This window comes from Sciurus vulgaris, assembly GCF_902686455.1.
Source record: "Sciurus vulgaris genome assembly, chromosome: 2".
Lineage (NCBI taxonomy): Eukaryota > Metazoa > Chordata > Mammalia > Rodentia > Sciuridae > Sciurus > Sciurus vulgaris.
Genome location: NC_136462.1, coordinates 77,418,357 through 77,445,925, shown reverse-complemented (window position 1 = coordinate 77,445,925; position 27,569 = coordinate 77,418,357). Strand labels below are relative to the sequence as shown.

The window sequence follows — 27,569 nt, the reverse complement described above, 5'->3', positions numbered from 1 at the left end:
GTTTGTAATCTGGTAACTGGAAAGTCCAAATAGCAAGGCATCTGGTGAGGGCCTCCTTGGCTGCAACAAAACGTGGAGAAGTAGAAAAGGAAACAGCTACATGCAGAAGGAGCATGTTTGAGAAGAATCTAGAGAGAGTGAGTGCAGAAAGGTAAATTTGCTTTGTAACAACCTATTCTGAAAGGTACTGATCTAATCCCAGGAGACCTGACATGCTCCCAAGAGGCAGAATTAACCCTTTCATAAAGGAAGCACCCCCCATAATCTAATTTCCTTCCACTAAGCCCTACACCTTAAAATTTCTACCACTTCAGCACTGTTACTCAGGGGATCAGGCTTCTAGCACATGAAACTTTGGGGGACAAACCACACACAAACCAGAGCAGCATTTATGGAGGATACCAAGAAGTTTGGGAATCACAGAACCCTTTCTGGACATGTACGGAATTCATAACACTTTTTTCCATGTTCCAAGCTAGCTGTACCCAGGGAGCAACTGCTGTGTCTGACCATGAGTGACAATCTAGAGTTGTTCAATTATGAGATGTGAATACTACAGTGACCCAAATTTGTGCTCCCATTCTGCAGTTTCAAAACCAAGGATGCTGCTCAGTAATTACTCAGGCACAATCATCTCATAAAGGCTTTACAAGAAGCTGATAATAATGATCCACAAAACAAGACAGCTCTCACACTGTACCCCTTGTTTCAGTACTTCTTGGGTTCATCCTCTCCCAGCAGAGACAAACTTCCTGCTGACCACAGGAGTTTGCTAACAGGCTGTCTCTTTTTCCACCATAATTATTCCCTTCAGTAGTGATCCCAATGCTGGAGCCATAGTTCACACTGACTGAAATCAGAGTGGCCTGGTATCAGGATCCACCTCAAGCTTTTTTCCCTTTCACTTTAGCTATCACAGATAACAAAAACCAAGGGATTGTATATTTGACTTATTCTTATTATTTTGTATTTCCTGTACATCCAGTCAGTTCAACCCTGTGGGAGTTGAGTTCAACACTTCTAAATTCCATGGTAACTCTTACCTTAAGTGACTGATTTTGTAAGGAAGCCCACTTGAATTAAAAACCCCAAATTGTGTATGTGTGTGTGTGTGTATGTGTGTGTGCGTGCATGTGCGTGTGTTTCCTTTTATGTCCTGGTAACCTGTATTTCCCCATCTTAGATTCCTCAAACCAATAATGGAAACTGAGAAGCTGCCCCTGTGAAAGCAGAATTATAATATATCTCTGGCTAGCACAGTTTGGTTAAATCTACATATGTATATATTATGGATTTTGTTTCTATAAATTGTAACATTACTATAGATTAGGTGGAGGCAGATTAGCTGCCTTTCCTGTTTCAGCAAACCTGCAATCAAATTCATTTTTCCTTTTTATATCATTTTTTTTCTTATTTCTCATGCAAGTGGGCAATCAAATCCAGTCCACTGAAATACCAGCAGGACCTCTAGCCTGAGGTGCCAGTGACAATCACAGTGCAAATACAGTCCCATAGTATAAGTGGCCAGGCAGATGCCCAGGAGTTGAAGATTCACCAATCCCTGCTTTCTCCTTCTTTCTCTTTCCAAACCACACGTTTCTGTGAATAAGTGTTGATCTACTGAATCCCACTCCCAATGTCAACTGCATAAGTTACCTAATTGTGAAGTTGGGGGAATAATTCAAAAGAACACCCTCACTTCTGACACCAACTGCAAGCTCAGAGATCCCCAAACCACCCTCACTTGACATCATTCATCAGGAGGACTCACAGAACTCAGTGAAAGCTATTATCCTCACAGCTATCATTTCTTACCTTCTTGCAAGGTCACAGATTGAGATCAGCCATGGGAAGAGATACCCAGTGCAGAGTCTAGGAAAAGAACCAGACACAGAGCTTCCCCTTGTCCTTACCCCATGGATTCAGGACAGCATTACTTTCCTGGAATAGATTCATGACAATACACACGGAGTATTGCCACCCAGGGAAGCTTACCCAATTTTTAATGTCAAGAGTCTGTATTGGGACTCCATCATACAGCATGGTTAAGATCCACAAGGCAGACCTCAGTTCCCAGTCCCTCTGGAGATTGAGCTGACACCAGGTGAGGCAGAGGCAAACCCCCCACCCTAAATCACATTGTTGGTATGGCTCACACTGGCTGTCCCCACCATAAAGCACAGTGTTACCATCTGGCTGGCACCAGGCACAAGGCACACAAAGGCGCTCCTATCAGGCAGGGCTCAGGGCAAAGCCAGGCCTCCTTGGGGACAGGTTAACTTCCTTATTATACGGAAGCCTCCAGTCTTGTTGAAAACCATCAGGAAATCTCAGATCAAAATTTAACAGTATTTTCCTTCCTTTCCACACAGCATATGGCTGGGCAAAGCATCCTGCCTTTGAATCTGGTGATCCCAAAAACTTGACTATGAGAGAAGAATTTTGTGAGTTGGAGTAAATCACATGAGATTCATTCATCTGCCCTAGAAAAGTTCTGGATTTCTGTGAATAAAAGCATCCTGTCACCCACAGGAAAACATGAACTCTCTGCTCACATTTTCAACTTTTCATATGTGTAAACACACTTTCTCTTGTTTAACAACCATCCATAACTGGTCAGGTAATGTCTCATTTCAGGTGAAAATGAATTGCATTGTGTGCTTATCACAAGTTTGACCCAGAATTTAGTATTCGTGCATTGAAATCAAGCACTAGTTTTAGATAAAAGACATGAATTTCATTTTAAATTTTTGCTTCAAAAAGAACACTTTGTATGTATATGTAGGCCAATAAAATTGATCAAGAAAGTAATAGAACGAAACAGACAGTATTACCCTATGTATATGTATGATTACATGAATGGTGTGAATCTACATTGTGTACAACCATAGAAATGAAAAGTCGTACCCCATTTGTGACAATGAATCAAAAAGTAATCTGTAAAAATAAAAAGATTTTAATAAAAATAAATAAATGAATAAATAAAAGTAATAGATATGCACAATAAATTTGTACCTGCTAGTTCTTTATTTTAGCCTGTTAAATTAAAAGCACAGGGGCTGAGATTGTGGCTCAGTGGTAGACCACTCACCTAGAAGGTGTGAGGCACTAGGTTCGACCCTCAGCACCACAAAAGAATAAAATAAAGGTATTGTGCTCACCTACAGCTAAAAATAAAATAAAGCACAGGAAGCTATTGTTTTGGACTAAGTTCCTGAACTGGGCTACTACAGAGCAGACTAAAAGTGTAACTGAAGGCACTTGTACTATAGTTCCACATCATTGCATTGAAATTAAGTTGTTATTCAATCTTCTAAGAAATCACAATGGATAATAGCCAAATTACCTAATTGGCCAGTTTCAGGGAGATGACAATAAAGTTCCCTCTGTTTTGACTTTATAGAAAAGTAACCTGCTGGGAGTGGTGGCACATGCTTGGAATCCCAGCTACTGAGGGCGCTGAGGCAAGAGGATTGAGAGTTCAAAACCAGCCTCAGCAACTTAGTAAGGTCCTAAGCAACTCAGTGAGACCCTGTCTCAAAATAAAATATGAAAAAGGGCTGGGGATGTGGCTTAGTGGTTAAGTACCCCCGGGTCAATCCCTGGTACCAAAAAAGAAAAGAAAAGAAAAGTAAGCTGCAGTAATGTGATGTTGACAAATCAATGATTCTTCTACTGTCTCCTTGTCCTCACCTTATAAGGAAGTAACTGAATGATCAATCCACCCTTTGTTGTTTGTTTCTGCTTTCTTCAGCCCTTTTCTGTCTAAAATGAACCTCTTCTGCTCAGCTAATTGGAACATTTATTGTATTTTATGAAATTCAGTATTGTCCAATGCTTAAAGCATAAATAAAGTCAATTAAGATCTTAAAATTGTAATTTTTTTCTTTTTTCATTTTGTCAGGACTAGGGTTTGAACCCAGGGATGCTTTACCACTGAGATACATCCCCAGCCTTTTCTGTTTTTTATTTTAAGAGAGGGTTTTACTAAGTTTCCAAAGCTGGCCTTGAACTTGTGATCCTCCTGTCTCAGCCTCACCAAATTGCTTGGATTACAGGTGTGTGCCACTCTGCCTGACTCTAATTTTACCTTATAATAAGCCTGATCATGCCACTCAATGAATATTTTTTCAAAGTCATTTTAATAAAATAGTGTCTTAGATTGTTTATTCATATTGCTTTCACATGTGATTAATTGCTTTACTTTCAATACTGTCAAAAATTTTCATATAGTAAATGACATTAATTAAAATAAATTTATAACCCTATTTAAATAAATCTACAAAGCTGACCTTTCAAAATTTCAATCCCTTTTTGGCTTAGCCAGGCATTTAAGGGAAATGTGTTATGCTTGACTTAAGAGTTTTTAAAATTTATGAAAAGGAAAGAAAGATTAATTTCAAGAAAGGTTACCTAATCTTTAGCTACCTGATTCTATTCAAGATAGAGTGGCTGGAACAATCCTGTCAGCTCTCAGCAGAAGGAGCTGCTCTTGCATATAGTGTGGACGCTGGGCCACGCCTCATTAGCATTTCTTAATTCATGAACGTGTGATAAAACTTTTAGGCCTACTTAGATAAGATGCTTGAAAATCAAGTAGGATATTTTTCAAGGAAAACTAAAGTCTTCTCATCCACGCTACTGACTTGAAGAAGAGATTTCCCTCATGGGGAGGGGAAGCCACACAAAAAGAGTAGACTAATAAATCAGCCACAGATCCACAGAAATATATCGTCTCTAGCCAAAAATGCCCCCACCTACTGTCATTTCTTGAACCACGGCTTTAGGTGTAATGGTGTATGTGCAGGGATTCCTTGAGAACTACTAATTACTTCAAATCTTCCTTCAAGATAGAGACTGGCAATGGCCTCCCTTGAACCTACTGCCACTGTGTCAGTGTGTCATGGCTGTCTGTGCTCTCTTGTCTGCTCACTTTCTAATTCCTGAGGACCCTGAAGGGCAAAGTTCTACGGACCACCCATTCCAGGTCCCTTAAATGGCAGAACCCTCTAAGAAATCATTTGTACAACTTGAGCACCACAGCTGCCTTGGGCACCAGCTTGATTGCAGGGTTAAAGGCTTTTGTGAATCTTCCTATGTCTCTTGAACACCCTCAGTCAAAATAGTACAGAATTGCTATAAGTAATGTAAATGTACTATATGCACTTACAGAAAGTTCTGAGACACAACTTGAAAGAAACAAGTTACAAAATGGAGCATAGCATCTGAACACCATACCTGTAGAAGTGAAGTTAAGGTTGTAGTGTTGTGATATTGTGATGTAATGAGAACATTTGGTCTTCCCAGTTTCTGGACAGAGCTCCTAAAAGTTTTGTAATTTGCTAAGCAATAAAGGTACAAGAAGGACTTTGTTTTTTTCTAATGAGGCCCTTTTGCTGGGATTCTTGATGGACCTGCTCACCAGGAAATCCCACCCACCCTTGTCAGGGAGGAGAAGGTGCCAGAGATTGAGTTGATGATTGATTATGCCTATGTATTGAAGCCTCCACTAAAATTCCTAAAAGCAAGATTCCCGGTTGGTGAACATATCCATGTGCCACAAATATGCCCAATTTCAAGGAGTCAGAGCTCCTGCATTCAGGACCCTCCTGGATCTCACTGTATATAAACTCTCTTTCCTGCTGTTCATCTGTGTCCTTGATCTCTACTTAACAGTAACATGGTAAAAGTATTTCTTCAGGCCATGACAGCAAAATTGTCAATCATGAGGAAGGATTCATGGAATCTCTCAATTTTTAGCCAATACAAACAGAAGCATTGGTAACTTGGGATACTCACTCCGAGCAACTAGCATCTAAAGTTGGAAGTAGTTTGTGAGACTGAACTTTTAATCTTCAGGGTCTGCACTGAATCCAGGTAGTTAGTGTCTGAATTGAAGTATAAGATATTCAGCTGTTTTCCAGAGTAGGAAAATTTGTTGGTGTGGGGAAAATGCCCACACATTTGGTCACAGGAATTTTGGAAGTGTTGTGTGTAGTAGAGAAAACCGTTTGTTTTTCTCTTAAGGTCATTAAGGGGCAGAGAGAGAATAGAAAAAAAAAAATGTCTCATTAAAAGTCATTGAAAGGGAAGGAATTTTAAGGAAACTTAAACTGCTAAATATAGCAACTGGAATGAAAGCATCTATATATAAAATGACAAAATTAACAAAGTAATATACCCAGCATCTGTATAGCAATTTAAAGTCATCAAAACATTTTCATATTTATGTATGTGTATGTATATGTATGTGTAGATGATATAGATGTATATGTGTATGTAAGTTTTCTACCTGAAGATAAAACAAGCTTGTTCTTTTCTAGGGCAGGAAAAATGAGTTTTAAACTGAGTCACAGTACTATTTGTTCTGAACATAATAATCAAAAAGACAAATACTTGCACTACTAGTTTCCAGTGCCAGGTACCTTGGCAGGGATGCAAATCACTCTTCCAAAGGGTAAAGATGGAATACCAAGTTCCATCTGTGGACTTATAGCTGTGAATGCTAGTTAAGAGTAGGCAAACTTCAGAAAGGAACTGCCTGGTATAGAAAAATCAATTGTTTTCATACATTGAAGTCTGACTCCAAAATGGGCAATGGAAACTTGCATCTTGCTAACAAGTCTTAGTAATGTAATATTTGAAAAGGAGTCAGTTTATCCCATACCAAGATCTCTGAAATAGAGACCAGTAAAATAGTAACCAAGGTAAACTTTACAGAGATGAAGGAAGCAATCCTGGAGGCAGAACCAGGCCAGCAGCTCTGGGGTGAACTTGATGTTTCATATTCAGCCTGCATGTAGACAACCCCCTAACTTCTATAGGCATGGTGGGTCACAGTGCAAAATTACCTGACTTCAAGTTCACAACATTTTATTCATGTCATAACTCAGTCCTACAAAATAAGGCTTAGAAGTAAAGGGGCTAGGGGCTGGGGAGATAGCTCAGTCGGTAGAGTGCTTGCTTTGTAAGCACAAGGCCCTGGGTTCGATCCCCAGCACCCAAAAAAAAAAAAAAAAAAAAAATAAAGGGGCTCAAAGACAAATCTCATTATGCTCCCTGGAACCTGCTGAATCTCAACTTGAACTCCCCAGTTCCCAACCCACAAAGCTCATGAATTCAGAAGATGCACAAGGCATCTAAAGACGACAGATATTAAGATAGAAATGTGATTTTTAAAGAGAGAACCAACAAACTCTAGATAAGAAATGATTGTCCATCATGTGTAAACTTGACTGTGGAGAAGTATAAAATATTGGCTTTGTGCTTAAGCTCTTCTCAGCATGGCTAGGAGTGGGAAAAAGGGCAGGGGAGAGACTTAGGTAAATCAAATAGGTGCATCCAATGAAACTTCCGGCAGAAGTGATTATTTCCAGAGGAGGTGATGCCTTCCCTGAGCCTTGAGGGGACAGAAGGAACAATCCAGAGGATGAAGAGATTCAGCATGAAATGCAAGACAATTCTTATGTTTTCAGTAAAAGGAGCTTGTGAAGGCAGAGGGAGATGAGGTGGGAGATGGCCAGGGACAGATCAACAAAATCCAGTGTGAGGAACCAAGGAATCAATACTTTATCCTAAAAGTCTATGAGATGAACTTGATCAGCTTTTCACCTTGGGAAGAGCACTGCAGATGACTCAGTTCAGAAGGATGAGCAGAAAAGAAGCTATAGTTACACTGCACTCGCCCACTCCAACAAACACAGCAACAGTAAGATGAGGGGTAGGATCAATGAAAAGATAGCAGATATACTGTTGACAGGAATGGTGACAACTGGCTACGGAATGTGTGAGAAGGATCTTGGCTGACTGAGGTTTCTGGCTTGAACAGATAGTGGTCCCATGTGTTAGCATAAAAAAAAATGCAAGAAAGGGAGCAGGAGTCCTGGAAACTGATCAGCTCAGTGTGTTGGTGCCATCTCATGCACCCATCTTTCCGCTGCCACTTGGCCACATAAGAATGGGTCCTGGGTTGGAACAAACACCCCCTTACCAAGAGATAAAGAGCTCCTTTTAGCATGTGAATGACATGGCACCAGGCCAACCCCCACTGCTCTATTTTCTCTCCATATTTTCCCTCTCCCTCTATGGAAGATGACAAGGTCCTTCTACTGCAGCATGAGAGGAGTGCAATAGCCAGTTGCTTTGTGCTAGCTGCCAAGTGGACCAACTGCTTACAGGGGACCAGTGCACACTATTGAGGCTGATCTGGCTCTGCCTCTTCTCTATGTAAGCAAAGTCTTGTTCTATCTGGTTACGAGGTTGTTTTCCCTAGTGACTGTGGTAAAAGGGGTAGAAGAATTTAGAGTTCTCCCTGGGAATCGGTAACAGATGCATGATATTCTGCTTCCCTGGGATTGATACTGACATATAGGATTCTGATCAACAGTTCTACTTCACACCGTCTATAGAAATTCAGAGAGATCACTGTGCACTGTGGAAATAAGCACAGTGAGATAATAAAAAGTAAAATAAGATGTTTCAAATAAGATGTAAAAGAGGTCCTATGTAATGGACAGAATGTGATTTGGATTTTGGAAGTTTTCTTTCAGTTTTGATTTGACATATAATAGTTGTACAAATGTATGGGAAACAGCATGATGTTTCAATACATGAATATATAGTATAATGATCAAATTAGGATAATCCATATATCCATCACCTTAAACATTTATCATTTCTTTGTGTTAGGCACATTCAAAATCCTCTCTTCTAACTATTTGGAAATATATAATACTTTATTTTTAACTATTGTCACCCCACTATGCAATAAAATCCAGAACCTTACTCTTCTTAATTGTAACATTATATCCATTGAAAAATCTCTCCTCTCCCTCTACTTTCCTCCCCATGTTCTGATAGTCTCAGTTTCTATGTTCTCAACTTTTTTTTGATTATATATAAGTGAGACCCTGCAGTATTTGTATTTGTGTGCCTGATTTAATTCACTTAGCATAATGTCCTCTAGGCTCATCCATTTGTGTTGTCACAAATGACATTTCATCCTTTTCATGGCTGAATATTATTCCTCTGCATGTGTGTTTGTATAAAACACATTCTTTATCCATTCATCTGTTGATGGACACCTAGGTTGATCCCATGTCTTTGTTATTGTGAATAGTTCTGCAATAAACATGGGAGTGCTGATGCTATCTTCAACAGACCGATTTCATTTCCTTTGGATATATACCCAGTAATACACAGTAGTGGGATTGCAGAATCATACGGTGGTCCTATTTTTAATTTTTGTGAGGAAACTCCATACTTTTTTCCATAATGACTATACTAATTTTTATTCCCACCAACAGTATACAATAAAGTACTCCCTTTTCTCTATGTCTTCACCAGCACTTGTTATGCTTTTTTTTTTAATACTAGTCATTCTAACTGGAGTGAGGTGGTAACTCATGCAGAAGAATGAAATTTGACCCCTATGTCCAATCATATATCAAATTTAATGGATTAAAGACTTAAATGGAAGCCTGAAACTATGCAACTACTAGAAGAAAACTAGGGGAATAGTTTCATGACATTAATCTGGGTAAATATTGTTTTTTTTTTTTTTTTTTTTTTTTAGATAAGACCTCAAAAGCACAAGTAACAAAAGCAAAAATAAACAAACAAGGTTTACATCAAATTAAAGACTTTTTCACAACAAGGGAAACAATCAACATGGCAAAGAGCCAACCTCCAGAATGTGAGAAGACATTTGCAAAGTATACATCTAGTAAAGGGTTAATATATAAAATAGATAAGGAATACCAACAACTCAATAGCAAAATAAATAATTAACTTAATTCTTAAAAAGTGGGCGATAGATCTGAAGAGACAGTTCTCAAAAGATTCACAAATAGCCAACAGGTATATTTAAAAAAAAAAATGATCAGTGTTACTAGTTATCAGGTAAATGCAAATCAAAATCACAGAATATTATTTCTTATCTTACAATAGGAACCTCAGTCCTTGATGACTCAACAACATGAAGGCTGGAAAGGGGACAGGGAATCTCATGGGTGTGTCCTGGAAGGAGGAGAAAGGGGTGACTTCCTGATTTAAGGAGCAGAGAGGAGGGGCAGCTGTCCAGACACTCAAGGACTGGCCTAATCTTGAGAACTGGTCTTATCACATGAATTCCCTCTTGACCTCAGAGGAAGTGTCTGGCGCCCTCCACCAAGGTAAGAAGGATATTCATAAATTCTTCCCAAAACCTCATATGCCTGAGATAGGTGTCCCATACCTTGGGCAAGAGAATGCTATAGAACTCTCTATATAGAATTCTACATGTATATATAGAACACGTATGTATATATGTTTGTACGAAAATTTTCCAAGAGGTAAGCAGGCATGTAGAATTTTAAGAAATCAGTTTCCTCATATATATGAAAAGCAGGAAAAATCAAATTTATGAAATTTGTAGAGACAGAAAATGAATCATGTTTCTTTGAGCAGCAGCTAGGAACAGGGATTAACTGTCAAGGGCATGAAGGATCATACTGGAGCAATGGAATGCCCTAAGGCTAACTTAATGTGTTGATTGTAGTACTTGGCGAAGTTACTAAAAAAAAAAAAATCATTGAAATCTACACTTACATTTTATGATATATAAAACAGACTAAGATAAAGTTTTCTCTTTAAAAAAGAAATCAACTTTCAGATCTTCAATGTCCACGTATGGTCTTTCCTAAAGATGATCTGCTTGAAAAAGCACCTATGTCCATTGTTATATAAATTTCCTGTCCCATCTCCCCCTTTTCTTAGGCAAGTTCAAAAAGCAAGAAGGTCACTGTCTTCTCCTGCCCTTGTTTTTGTGATTTTGTGTGTTGGCTCAGTGAAGAAAGCCCAGGTGCAAAAAAAAAGACTCTTCTAAATACCAGTGTGGGATGACTCCGTTAGTGATGGATGCCTTAGAGCTGCCTTCCTTGAACTGGCACTTAATTTGGTTAAGAGTGGAACCTGGTATTAGAAATCAAGTATTTTAGCCTGTGTTGACATGTCCTGAGTTCTGATACATTGTGAATGGAGCAGGGACGTGTTGACAGTTTTCTTTTGAGCACCTCACCTTTCCACACCTCAGCTCTTATCGAGGAACACACATGGGCTGGTGCTACAAGAGCCCAGCAACAGCAGCACTGACACAAAACATTCAGTGCTGAAACTAGCCTTCCCAGGTGTTTAGATGTATGTGATTCTTTCCAGCTCTTTCTAACACTCCTCCATAGGTTGTTATTAGCCAGAGAAAAATCATCTTTGAACAGTTGAAGCTGAACTGTTCAGTGACACTGCCTGACTTATCCAGATACACTGGATAAAAGCCATGAATAAAATTTTCACTTGATGTTGTCAAATTCAATACAGGTTCTTCAGGAAGGCAGTAAAAGTGTATTTTATCAAGTCACATCATGAAATATATAATCCAGCTCCAGGATGACCACCAAAGACACCAGGTCCATTCAGAGTCAGGTCCATTTTGAAATCTGTTATACATTTTCCCTAAACTTTCTGATGACATTTTCCAAATATTAAAAAAAAAATTACAATAAACATGTATCCTTTTTTTATAAGCATGAATATTTAAAAGAAAGAGAAAGAGAAAGAAAACCCCCACAATATTAAAAGCTCCTTTTTCCTGAGTCAACATAAACATCACCTTCCCTGAGATATTTTATCTACCCACCCTACCCCAAGGTTAAGTTAGGTGTCCTTCCCTCCCCTGTTCTCTCGAAATCCTGTGTTAATCATATTTTGCTCCTACCACATGTACTATAATCATTTATTTTTTTCTACAGGCATAACTTAGATTGAGTGCCTTAAAAACCAAAATTTGATAGAATCATCTTTGTTTTCTGAGCACTCAGAATAGTCCAGAGTAGATTCCCAATAATGTCCATTGAATGTATGAAAATATGGATGCATTCCTTGGCATTCCTAGGCTTTGTGTCTTTTTCCAAAATAAAAAAGGGAGACATGATTGGAGAAAGAGAGAGAGAGAGAGAGAGGGACTGACTGAGCTTTTGCTTCTTCCAAGCAAAATTTTTCCTTGCCAAAAAGAGAATAAGCTTTTGGAAAGGAGACAATGATTCTGTCCTTGGATAAGTTTGAAGCCCCCAGAGATTTAAGAATAAACATCCTGGAGAGAAACTGACAAAAAGTTAAGTAGGGGGAGAAGAAAACCCTGCACTCTTTTGAATCTTTGGTTACAAGGGAGGTAGGGAACCATAATGAGTGAGTAGAATTGAAGGAGTTGAATTTCTGAGAAAAAATGATTATGAATTTGTCTTTAAAAGTTTGCTTCAAAAGCACTTACCTGCTCTGATATTTGCTTAAGATTTACTGAAGTCGAAGTGCTTAAATAAGAGAATTGGTTTTATGTAAATATGATACATTCATAGCTATAGATCTGTGGAGATTGGAGCAGAAAGTCAGTAACTTAAATACCAGGAAAACACAAGTTTCCCCTGTGCCCAAAACCTGATGCCACCCAGTGCCTGAGCGCTTAAGTCACAATAAATGTCTTGAGACCAAAGCTGGATTGACACAACTGACAGCCTAGGAGAACTATCTGACCTGCCCTAAGGAGTTTCACCCAGTTCCAGTGAGGTCCCTAAGAAGCTATTGTGTCACTGCAGGCAAATCTCCTTTCATTTATTTAATCATTCATTCAACAAATGCCAAAAAGCAATTACTAGGCACTGGGCATCCTGCTGGAAGTGTTAAGCACAACACAGTCACTTAGGGTTAGTGAGATAAAAGTCAGAAGAGAAGTAAGCGCAGGGATCACAAGGTCACATGGAGAAGACAATACATCAGCATGGGGGTGGTGGTTTGAAAAGACACCCCTGTGTGCTGAAAACATGGGATGAAAAGCAGCCAGAGCAGAACCCTGCAGGCAGGAAGTGAGGTGAATCCCAAGACTTCATAAGCTCATCCCTGGAAGAAGCTGTGAGCTATTGGATATTAGCACCCTACAATTCAGAGTCCTTTCACATCTGAATCTTAACTTACTTAGTCACTTCCATAACCAACGGGTAAATTGGCTGTCCTAGGGAATCTTGATGAATAAATATTTATTGAACCTCTGTGTGTATGTTAGGATTTGATTCCAGACAACAGAAACCATTCAGTTAAAGAGATTCAAAGTCAAAAATTCTGTGTGCATAAAACCATCGGAAGGGCTAGAGACGCAGGCTCTAGGATGAACTTTTAGTGGTGATTCCTGGACCATCCCAGCTCGAGACCAACAAGCAGGATGATACTTCACTCTTTTGAATCTATTTACAGGAACCACTTATTGGAACTGTTATTGCCCTTCTAGAGGCCTCCCTCCCTGGACCAAGCTTACTAACGGAAAGACAAACAGAAATACCTATGTTTAGGCACCAGCCCCGGGGTTGGAAGAGCTTCCTGCCCACTGCAGCTCTGCTCTCCAAGAGAAGCACCAGCAGTGCAGCCAATAGTAGGCTCAAACTGGCCAACAAAGTTGCAGTGGTCACAGGATCCACAAATGGGTGAGAGCAACTCTGGGAACTCAAGAGGTATTGGGTGTCTCTGGATTTCATTCACCTCGTTGTTTTAACCTCATCCCCACAAAGCAAAGCCTACTAAGTAGGCTTAAGTGCTTGTAGGGGAGCATGGAGACAATGTGATCCTAAAGAGAAAATGACGGGAGTTAAAAAAATCTAGAAAGGAGACAAAAATCAGTGTAGGCTTTAGTACCAAGATGGCCTGCTACAGGTCAGTGGGTGATGGGTCCACAGAAAACATGAAATGTATCTCAGAGGCCCCCATCAGGGAAAGGCAGAGGTAATCCAGTCATTGCTTCTGACCCCCACCAGTCAAGAATTGTGCCACATAGGTTAGTAATCCTGTCCTTCCAAGCTGCATGACTGTGAACCCTGTGGATTCACAGGTCTGAGGTTAGGAGCTCTAGGTCGTAGCTACAAAGCAAACTAAAACCTTGAAGTACTAGGAATGGATTGTCAAAATACTAATTCCTGGAAAGGTAAGGCCAAAGTCTGATGTGGTACATAGGAGGTCCAATACACCCAGGACAGATGCAACCCCTCTTTATCTCTTTGGGTTCTCTTACTGACCACAAGAAGGCATGAAGTTAGCTTTTCTAAGTTAGTGGAGAGGATTCATTTGGAATCTGAGGATAAGAATTCAGCAAGCAAGAAAGGGCTCAGTGCCAGGGTGAATTGTCACATCCTTTCCATCTCTGCCCATAGGATTGGCTTCACTATTGCGAGGCGTCTGGCCCAGGATGGGGCCCATGTGGTCATCAGCAGCCGGAAGCAGCAAAATGTGGACCAGGCTGTGAACACACTACAAGGGGAGGGACTGAGCGTGACGGGCACTATGTGTCATGTGGGGAAGGCGGAAGACCGGGAGCGACTGGTATCCACGGTGAGGGGCATAGAAGAATTACAGTCAGGGATGCAGGGGCTGCGCTTCTCTGATCCACACTAGGAGACCAGCTACTTATTGAGGATCAGCCAGGTCCTTCTAAGAATCTGAGGGGAATAGAGAAGTTGTTGATAAGAAAGCCCTGGTTTTAAGTCAGAGATAGAGTGATTAGGAAAACAGAGGGGTGACAGAGACATTTCAGGAAATGGTGAGGATGACAGATGTGCTGGGAAATTGACAGCCCAGTGTGCCTGGCAGTAGGAGAACATAAAAGGTTATGGGGTACATGGCAGGGTAAATCTCCACCCTTTCTTTTTTTTTTTTTTTTTTTTGTTTGGTTTTGGTTTTTTATTTTTTTGTCCAGAAGTTCAGTGCCTGGTTCCTAAAAGAAAGGAAATGGTCTTCCATCCTCAGGGTTGTTCCTTTCCTGGATTTGAACCAGACACAACTCCAGAGACATTAAACAGAAAAAAGTCCCATTGTAGCAAAAGCCTTTACCCCCTGACCCTGGTCCTCAATGTTCCCGTCTCACTTGTAGGCCCTGGAACATTGTGGGGGTGTGGACTTCCTGGTGTGCACAGCAGGGGTCAATCCCTTTGTGGGAAGTACCTTGGGAAGCAGTGAACAGGTCTGGGACAAGGTGAGGTCTGGGGCAGCCAGGAAGGGTGGGTGGGACGTCATCCTCACCTTCTGAGTGAGCCTCCCTCCATCTCAGCTCACATACCCAGGGCTGGTTCTCAGTTCCCACTCATCCACCCTCCCATCGCAGGCTCACCGGCACAGAGCAAGGCCAGGTACCCAGACTCCATGAGCCTCCATTTTTTCATTTGTGACATGGAAGGAAACGTGTCTAAATTGCAGGTGCTTACCCACTCTGTTCAGGAGCTCCCAACCTTCGGGGAGTGCCCAACAAAAAACCAAATAGTCACCAAACAATGTAGGGTACAAAGAAGGGACTGACTCCCTTCCTCGCCTAGAGATGATTAGTCCTTAACACTGGCACATCTGGGCTGTAACCCTGAAATCCAGCCTTCCTGGGATTTACCTGCCGGTATCTCTCTGCTTCTGATGAAAGCTGTGCTCTTGGAGACAGGAGAGACCTGAAGACTCCAGGGTCCCCACCCTCAGAGTCCTCAGCCTGATCTCTTTACTCCTGCATCCTCAGGATGTCCCCCACTTCCATGCATGCCAGGAAGCCCAGTCCTCTGGCTGCTTCCCCTTGTCAAAGGCATCACGCCCACATTCTAACATGGTGTATTTTTCTGGTGCGGTGACATCATTAAACTGACTGTGTCTCTCCTCCCCCACCCCTAATTTGCTTTGATTTCAGATCCTGAGTGTGAATGTGAAGGCCCCAGCCCTGCTGCTGAGCCAGCTGCTGCCCCACATGGAGAACAGGGGGTGAGGGTGGGGAAGGGGAATAGAGAGGGTTTTACTTGACATCAAACAGGGATCAGGGAAGCAAGAGTGAGATTGGCCAGATTTGACTTACACCTTCCAACTTGGAAACAGGATTGGCTGAACCAATAATACAGGGACAGTGAGAGCTTGTCTTCAGATTTCTGGGTCTGAAACAAAAGAAAGCAAAGCATTCTGTGCATTACTGTGCATGGGGAATATATCTTGAGCAACCAGAGAGCTCGGCAAGGGCTCTTCTACAAGGGGGTCAAGGGATCCACAGATAGAAGGACCAGAGTCCCCTCATCTGTCCTGGAGTCAGAGAAATGGAGGTGACCTCTCTTGGGCTATAGAAGCTCAGACCATAAGTGTCCAGGTTGATAAGCCTGAGCCTCCCCAGGGCCTTCCTGAAATCAGATCAGTCATGTTTCTCAGTTCCATTCAACTCTTTCCTCTCAGACTTCTTCATTCTTGGACCAGTGATGTCCTCCCTCTCTCCCTGAAGTCCCAGCTGGTCAATTTCCAAACTACAAAGTCTTCCTCTCCACTTCTCTCCACAACCCAGGACAGCTCCAACTTCACCTGTGAGGTGGGCCTGGGGCTGTCTCTTAATGCTCTGATTTTCCACTGATCTCAGTGACATGGGATGTTTCCAGATATTTTTTCAGGAGCTCAGCATTTGTCCTGAGGCAGGAACAAGCTGACTGTTCTCCTGGGAGCTACTTTTTACCTACTGCATTGCAAACCCAACCATTGGAAGCCTCCCATTCTCTGCCTTGCCTTTCATCACATCTTCTCCTGAAGGTGCTATAGCCATTCCCAATCTGATCATCCAGCTTGGGCCACTCTTGTTCTTGTTCCAAAATAGGTCCCTCAGCCCTCTGCCCCTGCTTAGCCTTGCATCCTCTGAAAATCAAAGCTACCAGTTGTGGCTCTACCAGCATAGCCTTCACTCCCTTCTTAAAATGTCAGAGGAGGTTTTCTTAATCTGGGTAAAGTGCTCTGCAGATGTAGCTTTAACACCCCTCTTCCCAATTAGACTGCTTCCTTCCCCTACTGGCATCTTGGAGCAGTCACTGAATTCAGCAACTACATACTGAGCTCCTAGTATGAGCTGGGCTGCTTCTCTGTAAAATACAGCCAGGACTTTGAATGATGACTACCAAGGCTCCTTCCAGTTCCAACACAAGTGTGGTGTGCTATTAGACTGAACCATATTTTTAATGACACCACGTTTGTAGATTAAAAATGACTAAATAACAGTAATTAATGTAGTTCTACCTAATGCAATGGTTTTCATACTGTTTTTTACAGCACAACAGTATTCTCTACAGAAGCCCAATATTTAAAACAGACAAAAGCAGAGACAGATGCCCAGGTTGAAAGGTGGATTTGGGTCCTGGAGCTTAACCATCTTCTTTGCAACTTAATCCCCTGGTTTCTGGTCCTGGGTACCTCTGTAGAATCTGACTTCACCAACTTGTTATAAACCACTAATGCAATGAAGATAGCATGGACTTTAGAGTCACAAGGACCTACCTTTAGACCCTTGTTCTGTCAGTAGCTACATATTCTTGGCATTTAATCTCTGTGAGCCTTCATTTCCTTACTTATTAAGGGAGAATAAGGATGCTTAGAAGATATGTTTTGAATATTAGTTGACATGATAAATACCTAAATTACCAAGCAAAGTGCACAGAGTATATGTATGAATATTTACTACAATAAACACATTATTTTAAAACAAGCATTATATACAATATGGATTATTCTATAAATAGTATAATCATTTTTAATACTTAAAATAAACTATTATTACAACTATTTTTATTAATTATGGCATCTGAGCAATTGAAAGATTGTTTTCTTTAAACTTTTGGACAAAAATTCATGAAGGAAGCTCCATTTGAACTGTTTCCATTCATTCTTAATCTACTTGCTAAAATCCTGATTATCCTTCCTCATGACCCAATTTAAATGGAGCTTCCCATATGCTGGAACAAAAAAAAAAAAAAAGAACTATCACCCTAGAATTGATAGTTGCTATACCTACCAAATGCATCTTTCAAAAATTAGGGCAAAGTTATAACATTTTCAGACGACCAAAAACAGAGTTTCGACCAGAAGACATTAACTAAAGGATGTTCTAGATGATATTCTTCAGGCAGAAGGAACTAAATGATCCCATATGGAGAGTCTGAGATAAAAATAAAAAAGAAAGGCACAGAAAACAGTAACATATGAACAAACTTAACCACCTATTATAAAAAGCAATAATGATTTTCATAGGGTTGAAATAATTAAAATATGCAAAAAATAATATTCAAGTCAGGAAGGTAGAAATGGAGTTAAACTGTTGTAAGATTTTCATGTTGTTTGAGACAGGGTAAGAATATTAATTTCAAACTTTGATTAGCTAAACAAACCTGTTTGACTTTCTCAGGTAACAGTTACAAGAATGGCAACTGAATATGAAATATATTTTAAAACTATTTTTAGAGGGGGAAGTAGAAATAGAAAAAATAGTTCAAGTGAGAGAATGGACAAGAAATAAAACACAGAACTAGGGGAACTAAAAAAAATCACAAAATCAAATGTTAGATTTAATCCTGGATATTAGCAATTGCAGTTAAAATAAAAAGATTGTTCAGTTAGAAATTTAAACTAAATCAAAATTTAAAAATTGAATTAGACAACAATAGCAGGTTTTACCAAGTTTCTCATTTGGTTTTTTTAATTTTTTATTTATTTATTTTTATTTTTACAGACTGCATTTTAATTCATTGTATACAAATGTGGTACATCATTTCATTTCTATGGTTGTGCATGATGTAGATTCATACCATTCGTGTAATCATACATGTACATAGGGTAATGATGTCTGTCTCATTTCTGTTAACTGAGTTTATATTGCTAGGAAGGAATAGTTCTAGTATAGTTATAGTTCTGGGAGAAAGTAAAAATTAAGAAATCAAAATAGGACAGAAAAACCACAGCACTCTATACAAAGGTCCTCAACTCAACTGATGCATTTAAAGTACACATTTAAAATCCTGCTTTACAAAGAAGTAAAAGTATACACTTTTGGATTATAAAGAACAGTGGTTAGCAGAGTATTATGTTGTCTATGTTAAATAAAAGCCAAAACTAAAATGTGCAGGGGAGAAAGCAAAAAGGAAACAATACAGAGCAGAAATCAATGGAAAAGACAAAATTAATATATGAACCAAGGAAACAAAAAAAATTTTTTTTTAACGAATGCCTTTGACAAATTTCTGGGGGAGCTGATCAAGAAAAAAGAAGAAAATCAAATAACCAGTATCAGAACAAATAGCAGCAATAAAGACTTAAAGCACCTCTTAGAGATCTTGAGACTGTAAAAAGGAACTAAGAGAACGACAATGCCAAAGAGAAATCACTGGGCCAAAGATAAACTGAAGTTTAATAAAATTGAGAGACTTTTTTAAGTTATATGTTGTCTTACCAAAACTTACTCAAAAGAGAGAAAAAATTTGACCAGTTCTATTACCATTCAATAATTGTAATCTATAATCAAAAATGTTCCTTCAAAAACAAAATTCAAACACGGATGGCTTCCCTGAAAATATAGTTTGAGGAACATAATCAAAGACCTGCAGGAAAATGGAGGTCAGTTCCTCTACCTAGCCCAGGCTATTCTCCTCACTCACAGTCCTCTACCCTCCTCCGTTCTTGGTCACACACAAGATAACTGTCTTCAACTCACATTCTACCCTCTCTACCTTCCCAGACAAGGTTCTGTGGTCCTGGTCTCCTCAGCTGCAGCTTATGTTCCATATGCTGTAAGTATGACCATCTGTGGATCCCACTTGGGTAAGAGGAAACTCACCCCCTTTACATCTGGAAAATCAGGTGCATTGAAGTAGCCAATGTTTGACTGCTGTTCCCTCAGGACTGCTCACATGTAAACATGATCACTGTATATCACTGATCTCACCTTTTATATAAACGCCCTTAGTGGGAACATCTTGCACATCCTTCAGGCACTGTCTCCCAGACTTGGTAATCAGGAGGTGTTACTGGGGTGAATTTCCTAGGCAGAACTCAGGACACCCAAGTGACTATCCTTAGCCTCAGTTCTAGCCTATTAATCTATATCCCTTTCTGACCACAGAGACTGGGGGCCTACAATGTCAGTAAAACAGCCCTGCTGGGCCTCACCAAGACTCTGGCAGTGGAGCTTGCACCAAAGAACATTCGGGTGAACTGCCTAGTACCAGGATTCATCAAAACAGACTTCAGTCAGGTGGTGAGTACTGAGTCCCCACTGGGGGACACTAGGGTGCCTTCCACTTGCAGGCCATGCCCCACAGAGACCTAGACTCTCAGACTTTTACCTTTGTCTCTTGCTCTGTTGCTCTGGTCCACAGGCTTTGGGGTTCTTCATGAAAGTCAGAATCAGTCCTCTGTAGAGGATCAACTCAGAGTGTCCCCAGAAGTCCTTCCACAACCCATGTGACTCCATATATATGACCAACACTAACTATTTGACCTTTCCCTTAGCTCACTGAAGACCCAGACTTGGAGGAATATTTGAAGAAATTATTTGGAATTCAGAGGTAGGTGTGTTGATGCAGTGTCCCTTGTAGATCTGAATTAGCAACACCTCAGAATCTTCTCAAAGGCTAAAAGATCATAGACCATCCCTCTCCAGGTTAGACCTATTCCATTTTGGGGGATCTGACAATTTCCCTAGACCTGTCAATTCCCAACACAGTACCTGCATATCTCCCTGGGTAGCTCTTGATTTCAGTGTTGCACATGAGTCCAGGACTCCCACGAAGGTGTCACCAGCTTCAGCCCCACCTCCTCTCTCCATGCAGAGTGGGGAAGCCTGAGGATTGTGCAGGACTTGTGTCCTTCCTGTGTTCCCCAGATGCCAGCTACATCACCGGTGAGAACATCGTGGTGGCCGGTTGTTCCCCCCACCTATGAGGGGTCTAAGTTCAGAGCTTGAATTCACCTCTCCAGGCTGAAATCTCATGTGTCCCTGGGGTCAGGTGCAGCAACACTTTATTAAGGATAAGCCTGTGGTCCAAACGTGAAAACTTTGGTTCAAAAACTTCATGAACAGAAATAATAAAGGACATCAGAAAAGGGCTTGTAGTATGAAACTATCATCAAAAGAACAGCTAAAACAATGTCAGCCTTGCCAGAAAACAAAACGTATGCTTGTGAGTCTTGTCTTCAAAAAGGGAGCTAAAGTCATGTAGAGAGAGAGCTGGAAGCAAAGAAAGCGGTTTCGGCACACACTGAATGCTCTCACATGCATTTTCCCCTAACCATTCCTGTGAACCTGATGTTTTAATCTCTAATTCTACATATGAGGGAGCCAAGCCAGGGCTATTTAAGGACAATGCTCTGAGGACACACATATAATCCATGAGCAGAAACTGAACTCCAGTCCATCTGTACAACAGAGAGGGATTAGCATGGAACCCACATCTGAGGGGAAAAACCAGCCCTGGGGGTCCTCTTCTCCCTGAAGCTCCTTATCCTACTAGCCTAGTTCTGGTCCACCTGCATTCACACAACTCATCCTTCCACAGATGTGTGCCAGAACAAGAAGGATTATGACTCACAAATGAATTTCGATCCTTCTAGTCTGAAATTCAAGGAGAGTAGCAAATCCTGCGTGGGTTCCATCTAAATTCCCTTGACCCACCTTGGGGTCACAAGCATCTTCGGTGGACAGTGCTTATGCACATCAAAGGCTTCCTCCCTCAAATTCCTAGGGGCCTTCTCAGTGCAGAATGCTCCGTGCATGGGGGGAGTTAGTGCCTGCACAACACACACAATCAATGAGGGGTGGGAGATGGGAGAGTCAACACTGCAGCACTCACTCCTTGATGGGACAGTGCCAGGGTGTGCTCTGTACAACTTCTCAGAGTGCCCAGCAGTGGGCACTCACCCACAGCAATCATCTGCTTCTACACCCTTGGTTGACTTTCTTCCCTTCCCTATCTCCCTCATTGTTCTCCCTTGGTTCACCTCCCTAGGAAACATTTGCATCTGGATTTTGGTCTCAAGGTCTGATTTGAGACCAAACTAAGATAGTAACGAAACTTTTCCTATCTTTTGCTAGAAAAGACAAAAAACACAAAGTCTCACTGAGGCAACACAATGTCTAAAATTTATTCAGTCTAGAGAATAATCACTCAATTATTTGTAATAAACGCATATAGCTAGAATTGGGTCTAAAGAATGAGAAATCAGAGTGGTTGTTGCTTAAAGTTGAAGTAACTGAGCATTGTGTTTAAAAAGGAGTGAAGGAAAATGAAAATGTAGGTAAATAATCAACATCAGAGCCTATCCGAGGTTTTTTTGCTTTTTAGGCAAAAATGTGCCAAATACTTAAAAGCCATGGAAGAGGTAACCCTAGAGTACAGACCAGTAGCCTGTGGATGTGCACCATTGAGTACTACTGAGCAAGTCAGTTCTCTCTTCCTGATGACGAACCTTTAAATAGGTCATGTTTGTCTCTACCTATCCTGGTTGGCCTGGCCTTCTCTCTACTAAACATTCTCAGTTCCTTCTCAATCACTTTTGGTCATCAGACAAGTAATATTTTCCAGAGTCACTGTTTTTATTTTTCCAATTTTACATCAAGTGCCTTACAAATAGAGTGCCACACTCCTCCACCACTACCCACCCACACCAAAGCACTGTGCAGCTCCCCACCCACTCCTGAATACGAAGGACAGATCAGCCAGACTTTTCCTAGATTTTTCATACAATTATTAGAGGTAAGTTTATTGAATAAATAAACTTATACTGTGCCAGACACAGTATGACGTTGAATCTTCACTTTTACAGACAAGAAAAAAAACTGAGACTTTAACCTTTCCAAAGTCACTCACACAGCAAGCAACTAGGAGAAGATTTGAACTCAGTTCTAGTGGTCATCGCGGTCACGCTTTTGAAAAGGCTAATGGAACCCCAGGCCCTTCTACTCCCTCTTTTTAGCTTTGTGGCAGTTTGAGCAGTTTTGCTCCACCACACACTCCACTATGATGTACTCTCATACCACCAATTATGGACTAGAACCTCCAAAACTGTGAGCCAAAATAAATCCTTTCTCTTTATAATTTTATTATCTCAGGTAATTGTTACAGTGATGGAAAGCTGTCTAACACAGAATGACAGAGTCAATGCTTTCTTTGTCAAAACCCAATTTGAGAGTTCACCCTACTCCGACCACTCTCAAATGCAGAAGAATAACACCCCTACTTGTCAGAAGAAGAATGTACTGATACTTAATATACACAAAGAAAATGTAAGCTGAGGATTTTATATCTGATGATACTGACTTTTAAGCACAAAGGTTCACAAAATGACATACCCTGAAGGAATTGGGGGCTATCACTCTGATAAGCCCTTCCTGAGAAATCCCCTAGAGAGCACGCTTCGGACAATTGAAATAACCAGGACACTAATGGCAAACACTAAATTGGCTCCTTGTAGAGCTAAAGCTTAATGAGATCATCAGGAAGGCAATATTGTGATATGGTATGTAATGGCTTCTGTTCTGATGGTGCAGGTATGGCACAACTGTAAAAACCCCTTGCAATTATAGTTACTTATAAAACTAAAACTAAACGGGGATTATAAGGAGATGGAGTATGGCATGCAGTGGTTATAGGATATGATAATGTACATATTGTCCAAGTATAAAAAGATTGGAGATGGCATTTGAAAAAAATTTTAAGCTGTTTTTAAAACATTTGTGATAGAATAGTATTGCATTCCTCGGTCATTGTGGGATTCTAAATTTGACTTGGAGGTACCATTGAACCTATCACACACACAAACATACACACACACACATACACACACACACACACACACACACACACACACATACACACACAAACACACACAGAGTTTATTTGCTCTGTCCATTTAAAAAACCTAGAAACAACAACCAAACTGAATGGGTTGCATCCCTAACATCCAGATTTGCATTCAAAGGAGTACATTCTTCTTCTGACAAGTAGGGGTGTTATTCTTCTGCATATATGTTTTTGAATAATCATTTCAGATAGGATTTGGCTTTGATCTTTTCCTGTACTCTTTTGGATGCAAATTTTGTTTTCCTGAATTTTCAGAAGAAAACACATGATTCATAATAGACTTTGTAAATTCAGAATGCTCCCTATTCCATGGCTTTATGTGTTGCTTAAAAGTATGGTACTTTACCAAAATCTCCTGGTTCCATCTATATTGCCCCACTCCTACCTGGACCTCCCTTTCTTCGTTCCTGTTACCCCTGCCTGCTCCACTCCCAGCAGTTTCTCTGGATCCCTGCCTGAGAAAGAGGCCCTGGCAGATCTTTTCAAGAGCTTACAGGGACTGAATCACTGCAGCCCCTTCAGACCCTACTGAGGACCCCATGCAGTCACCCAATATTGAAGCAGACTAGATCTCTCCCAGTTTTAGCAGTTACTATTTCCAAGGTGACTCACTGTGCTTGCTAGAGAATTCTTTTCAGCTGTTTGGAGACTCCTGTTTTCTTAGATCCTTCGGATCCTATCCTGCTGCTTCCATTTTCTTCCTCCCACAAAGATGTTGATACCATGCAGATCCTGTAGCTGTTGGTCATTTGTTACCACTCTTATTTTGGGGTTTGTGGCTATACCTTGTCATGGAGATTTGTAAATGTTTTCTGTGGGGTTAAGATTTTGATATCTAGTTCCTCTGTCTGTTATAAGACAGAATTTGGGGAGTTCAAAAACTATGCTGTTGGCATTATACCTTCTTCCCATCCCTGAAAATTTTGGAGAAAGAATATTCCAGGAAAAAGGACATGACCAGAAAACACACTATTCTGGGAATGTTGGGACACATTAGTGGAGATAGCATTGTTTATGAAACTGGGCATGACATTTCTATAAGCATGTAAGTGCTGCTTGTCAAAATAAAAATGTACCTAGGGCCCCTATGCTTCCTTTATAAGCCCTGGGCACCCCCACAAAGTTACTGACAGTGAAGCCCATGCCCCTAACATGACAAAACTATAACAATAGCTTATTTGCATCAACTTCATGATTCCCTTGAGCTCAAAATTCCTACTTCAGCATCTCACCTGGAAACAGAGTGGAAAGAGGGCACTACTTGGAATTGATATTAGTGAGTTACTTATAGGCCTACTGAAGTAGACATTTCTCAAAGTTTTATTGAAATATTACAGAAAACAAATAGAAAAGTGATACAAAGAGTACGACCTCACAAAATATTAAATACGAATCATATTCATAAATTCACATAGGAATTTAAATCTGTAAATAAACAAAAATGTAAGAGAAGATACACCCCAAATAAAATGGCATGTATTCAAAGGAGACTAGTATTGATTAATAGGAGGTGGGAGGAGTGCAAAAGGAAGCTCTGAGACTTCTGAATTTTTTACACTTTTCATAATAGGAATGCATCTTTGCATTATGTATAAGATGAAAAAATTTTAATGATATTGAAAATATGGCAACCAACAAAACTATATGAGAGAAGCCAAGATTGGCCTAAAGTGCTAAGGAACTTCCATCAATTCTGCTGTCTCATCACTTTTCCCCCACACCCTTGATTTCTCCTGACTGTCCTCACTCTACCAAATGATGCCAATGGGAACTTAATACCTTACTAGGTGAGTCATTGTTTCCCTAGCACATAAGCAAATTATCAAATGATGGCATACTATCAATAAGTGAAAGGTTCAGGAAAGAATTATAGGAATTGTTAGCAGATCAAATGTTCTTTCCCCTGTCACCTTACCTGTGTCTCTGTTGTGCCTGTAGCTAACTCTGGGTGTCATGATAACAGGCCTTATGCCAATAGCAATGAATACCCTACAGACCCCAATGTTCCTTTCTAATATGATCTCATATTACTTCCCTCGCAGTTCCTGAAGCTCTGCCCCGCTAACCTGCTCACTTCCTGTGGAAGCATCCATAGTATATATCCACAACTCCATGTACCCATGTGCGTGGTTCTTTCTGCTTCCTCTTCCCTCCAGTCACCTCACTTCCAGTTCTACCCATTTTCCTCTCATCACCTTCTCCACTTTTTAGAGAGAAGCTTTATCTTTAGGCTAAAGAAACGCATTTAAGCTGGAGAGGTATCACTTGAGTGATTGAAGTTAACATGAATTTATACACCAGAAGTGCAACCAACTCCCAGGAAAAAACTCTTCCAGGGTTACTCCTGCCTCCGGTCTAGTTTGAGGATGCCTCACCAAGGAGGTTACAAGAGAGACTCTATCACAAAGACACAGCCAAATTTAGTGTAATCCTAAAAACTCATCCATAAACTTGAGGAACTTCAATGTGCAAGGAAGTTCTTTTGAAATGGATGTGGTTGAAGTTGCAATAAAAATGCAAACAGAAGCACATCCTCTGAAGTCTAGAAATAGGAAGATTAAAGCACAGGATGTGTCACTTTGTGTCAAGCAAACTACAGAGAAAGAGAACAGAAAAGCTTGATCCACTTTAAATATTCCTTAGTGAGATGGGTGACAAATAGCCAAGATATTGAATCAACCAAGGTGTTCATCACAAATCAATGGGTAAAGATAATTTGGCATGCTGTGTGTGTGTGTGTGTGTGTGTGTGTGTGCGCGCGCGTGTGTGTGTGTGTACAGTGTTATATGACCATTAAAAGTAATGAAATCTGTCATTTGCAGCAACATAGTGGAATGGAAAACATTATATTAAGTGAAATAAGCCAAGCACAGAAACACAAATACTTGATATTCTCTTTCACATGTGGAAGCTAAAAACAGCAATCTCATAGAAAAAAAGAAGGCAGAATAGTGGATTCTAGATGCTGGGAAGAGTAGGGGAGCAATGATAGTGAAGTTAAATAATAATACCAAAATACTGTTAGACAGGAGGAATTTTTTCCAGTGTTCTCTAACACAATAGGGTAATTATAGTCTATGACAATGTATTATATATTTCAAAAACTAGAAAACTCTAAAGTCCCCCAACACGTAGAAATGATAAATACCTGAGTAGATGGAAGTACTAATAACCCTGATTTGATCATTAAAGATACTAGACATGTATGGAATTATCAAACTAAACCAAATAATATGTATAGATAATATGTCTCTTAAAATTTTTAAATTATTTTAAAAGTGAATTTGAAGAAAATTTTAACATCCATCTAATATTATTATCTAACTCACGGTCCATATTCAAATCCTACTTGAATGTTTAAGTATTTGAAATATCCATTTCAATAATATTAAAATAATAATGTTTTATTACTAATCCACAATCCAACTTTACATGTGAATGGCCTGAGCACCTCAATTAATAGTTGAAGGCCATTAGATTGTATTTTCAAAAAACCAATACCCAGCTATGTGCTGCCTACAGGAAATGGATTTTAAATATAAAAGGATAAATACATTGAACAAAAAAGGATGGACAAAATGCACCACGTTATCTAATTGAAAGAGAGCTGGGACAATATTAATATCAGACAAGGAAGATTTCATAGTAAAAAATATGATAGGATAAAGAAGGTAGGTCATTTTGTGATGATAAGGGCGTCAGTTCATTAAAAGTATATAGCAATCCTAAATGTTCATGCATGTAATAACAGTGCTTCCAAACAGATGAAGTAAAATCTGATAGAAGTGCAAAGAAAAATAGACCCACAAGTTCACTCAGTGACTTAAATATCTCCACAAAAGATGCAAAAGACTTGTGCACTGAACACTTCAAAACTTT

General features: G+C 40.1%; 1 protein-coding gene across 6 annotated transcripts in view; it reads left to right on the top strand.

Moving 5' to 3' along the window:
• LOC306651935 (dehydrogenase/reductase SDR family member 2, mitochondrial-like) overlaps nucleotides 1-27,569 on the top strand; it is a 76,242-nt gene that overhangs the window by 12,808 nt on the left and 35,865 nt on the right. For 3 of the 6 annotated variants that reach the window (XM_079124934.1, XM_079124933.1, XM_079124931.1), the window contains 9 exons: nucleotides 9,949-10,172; nucleotides 13,276-13,502; nucleotides 14,223-14,400; nucleotides 14,939-15,040; nucleotides 15,731-15,801; nucleotides 19,568-19,619; nucleotides 19,952-20,086; nucleotides 20,341-20,396; nucleotides 20,661-20,731. In XM_079124934.1, the coding sequence (XP_078981060.1) occupies nucleotides 13,363-13,502; nucleotides 14,223-14,400; nucleotides 14,939-15,040; nucleotides 15,731-15,801; nucleotides 19,568-19,619; nucleotides 19,952-20,086; nucleotides 20,341-20,396; nucleotides 20,661-20,731 (805 nt within the window). In that variant the 5' untranslated portion in view covers nucleotides 9,949-10,172; nucleotides 13,276-13,362. Of the gene's footprint in view, nucleotides 1-2,372; nucleotides 3,020-3,403; nucleotides 3,505-9,948; nucleotides 10,173-13,275; nucleotides 13,530-14,222; nucleotides 14,401-14,938; nucleotides 15,041-15,730; nucleotides 15,802-19,567; nucleotides 19,620-19,951; nucleotides 20,087-20,340; nucleotides 20,397-20,660; nucleotides 20,732-27,569 lie in introns of those variants that run through there. The other 3 variants (XM_079124932.1, XM_079124935.1, XR_013761244.1) reach the window with 3 other exon arrangements.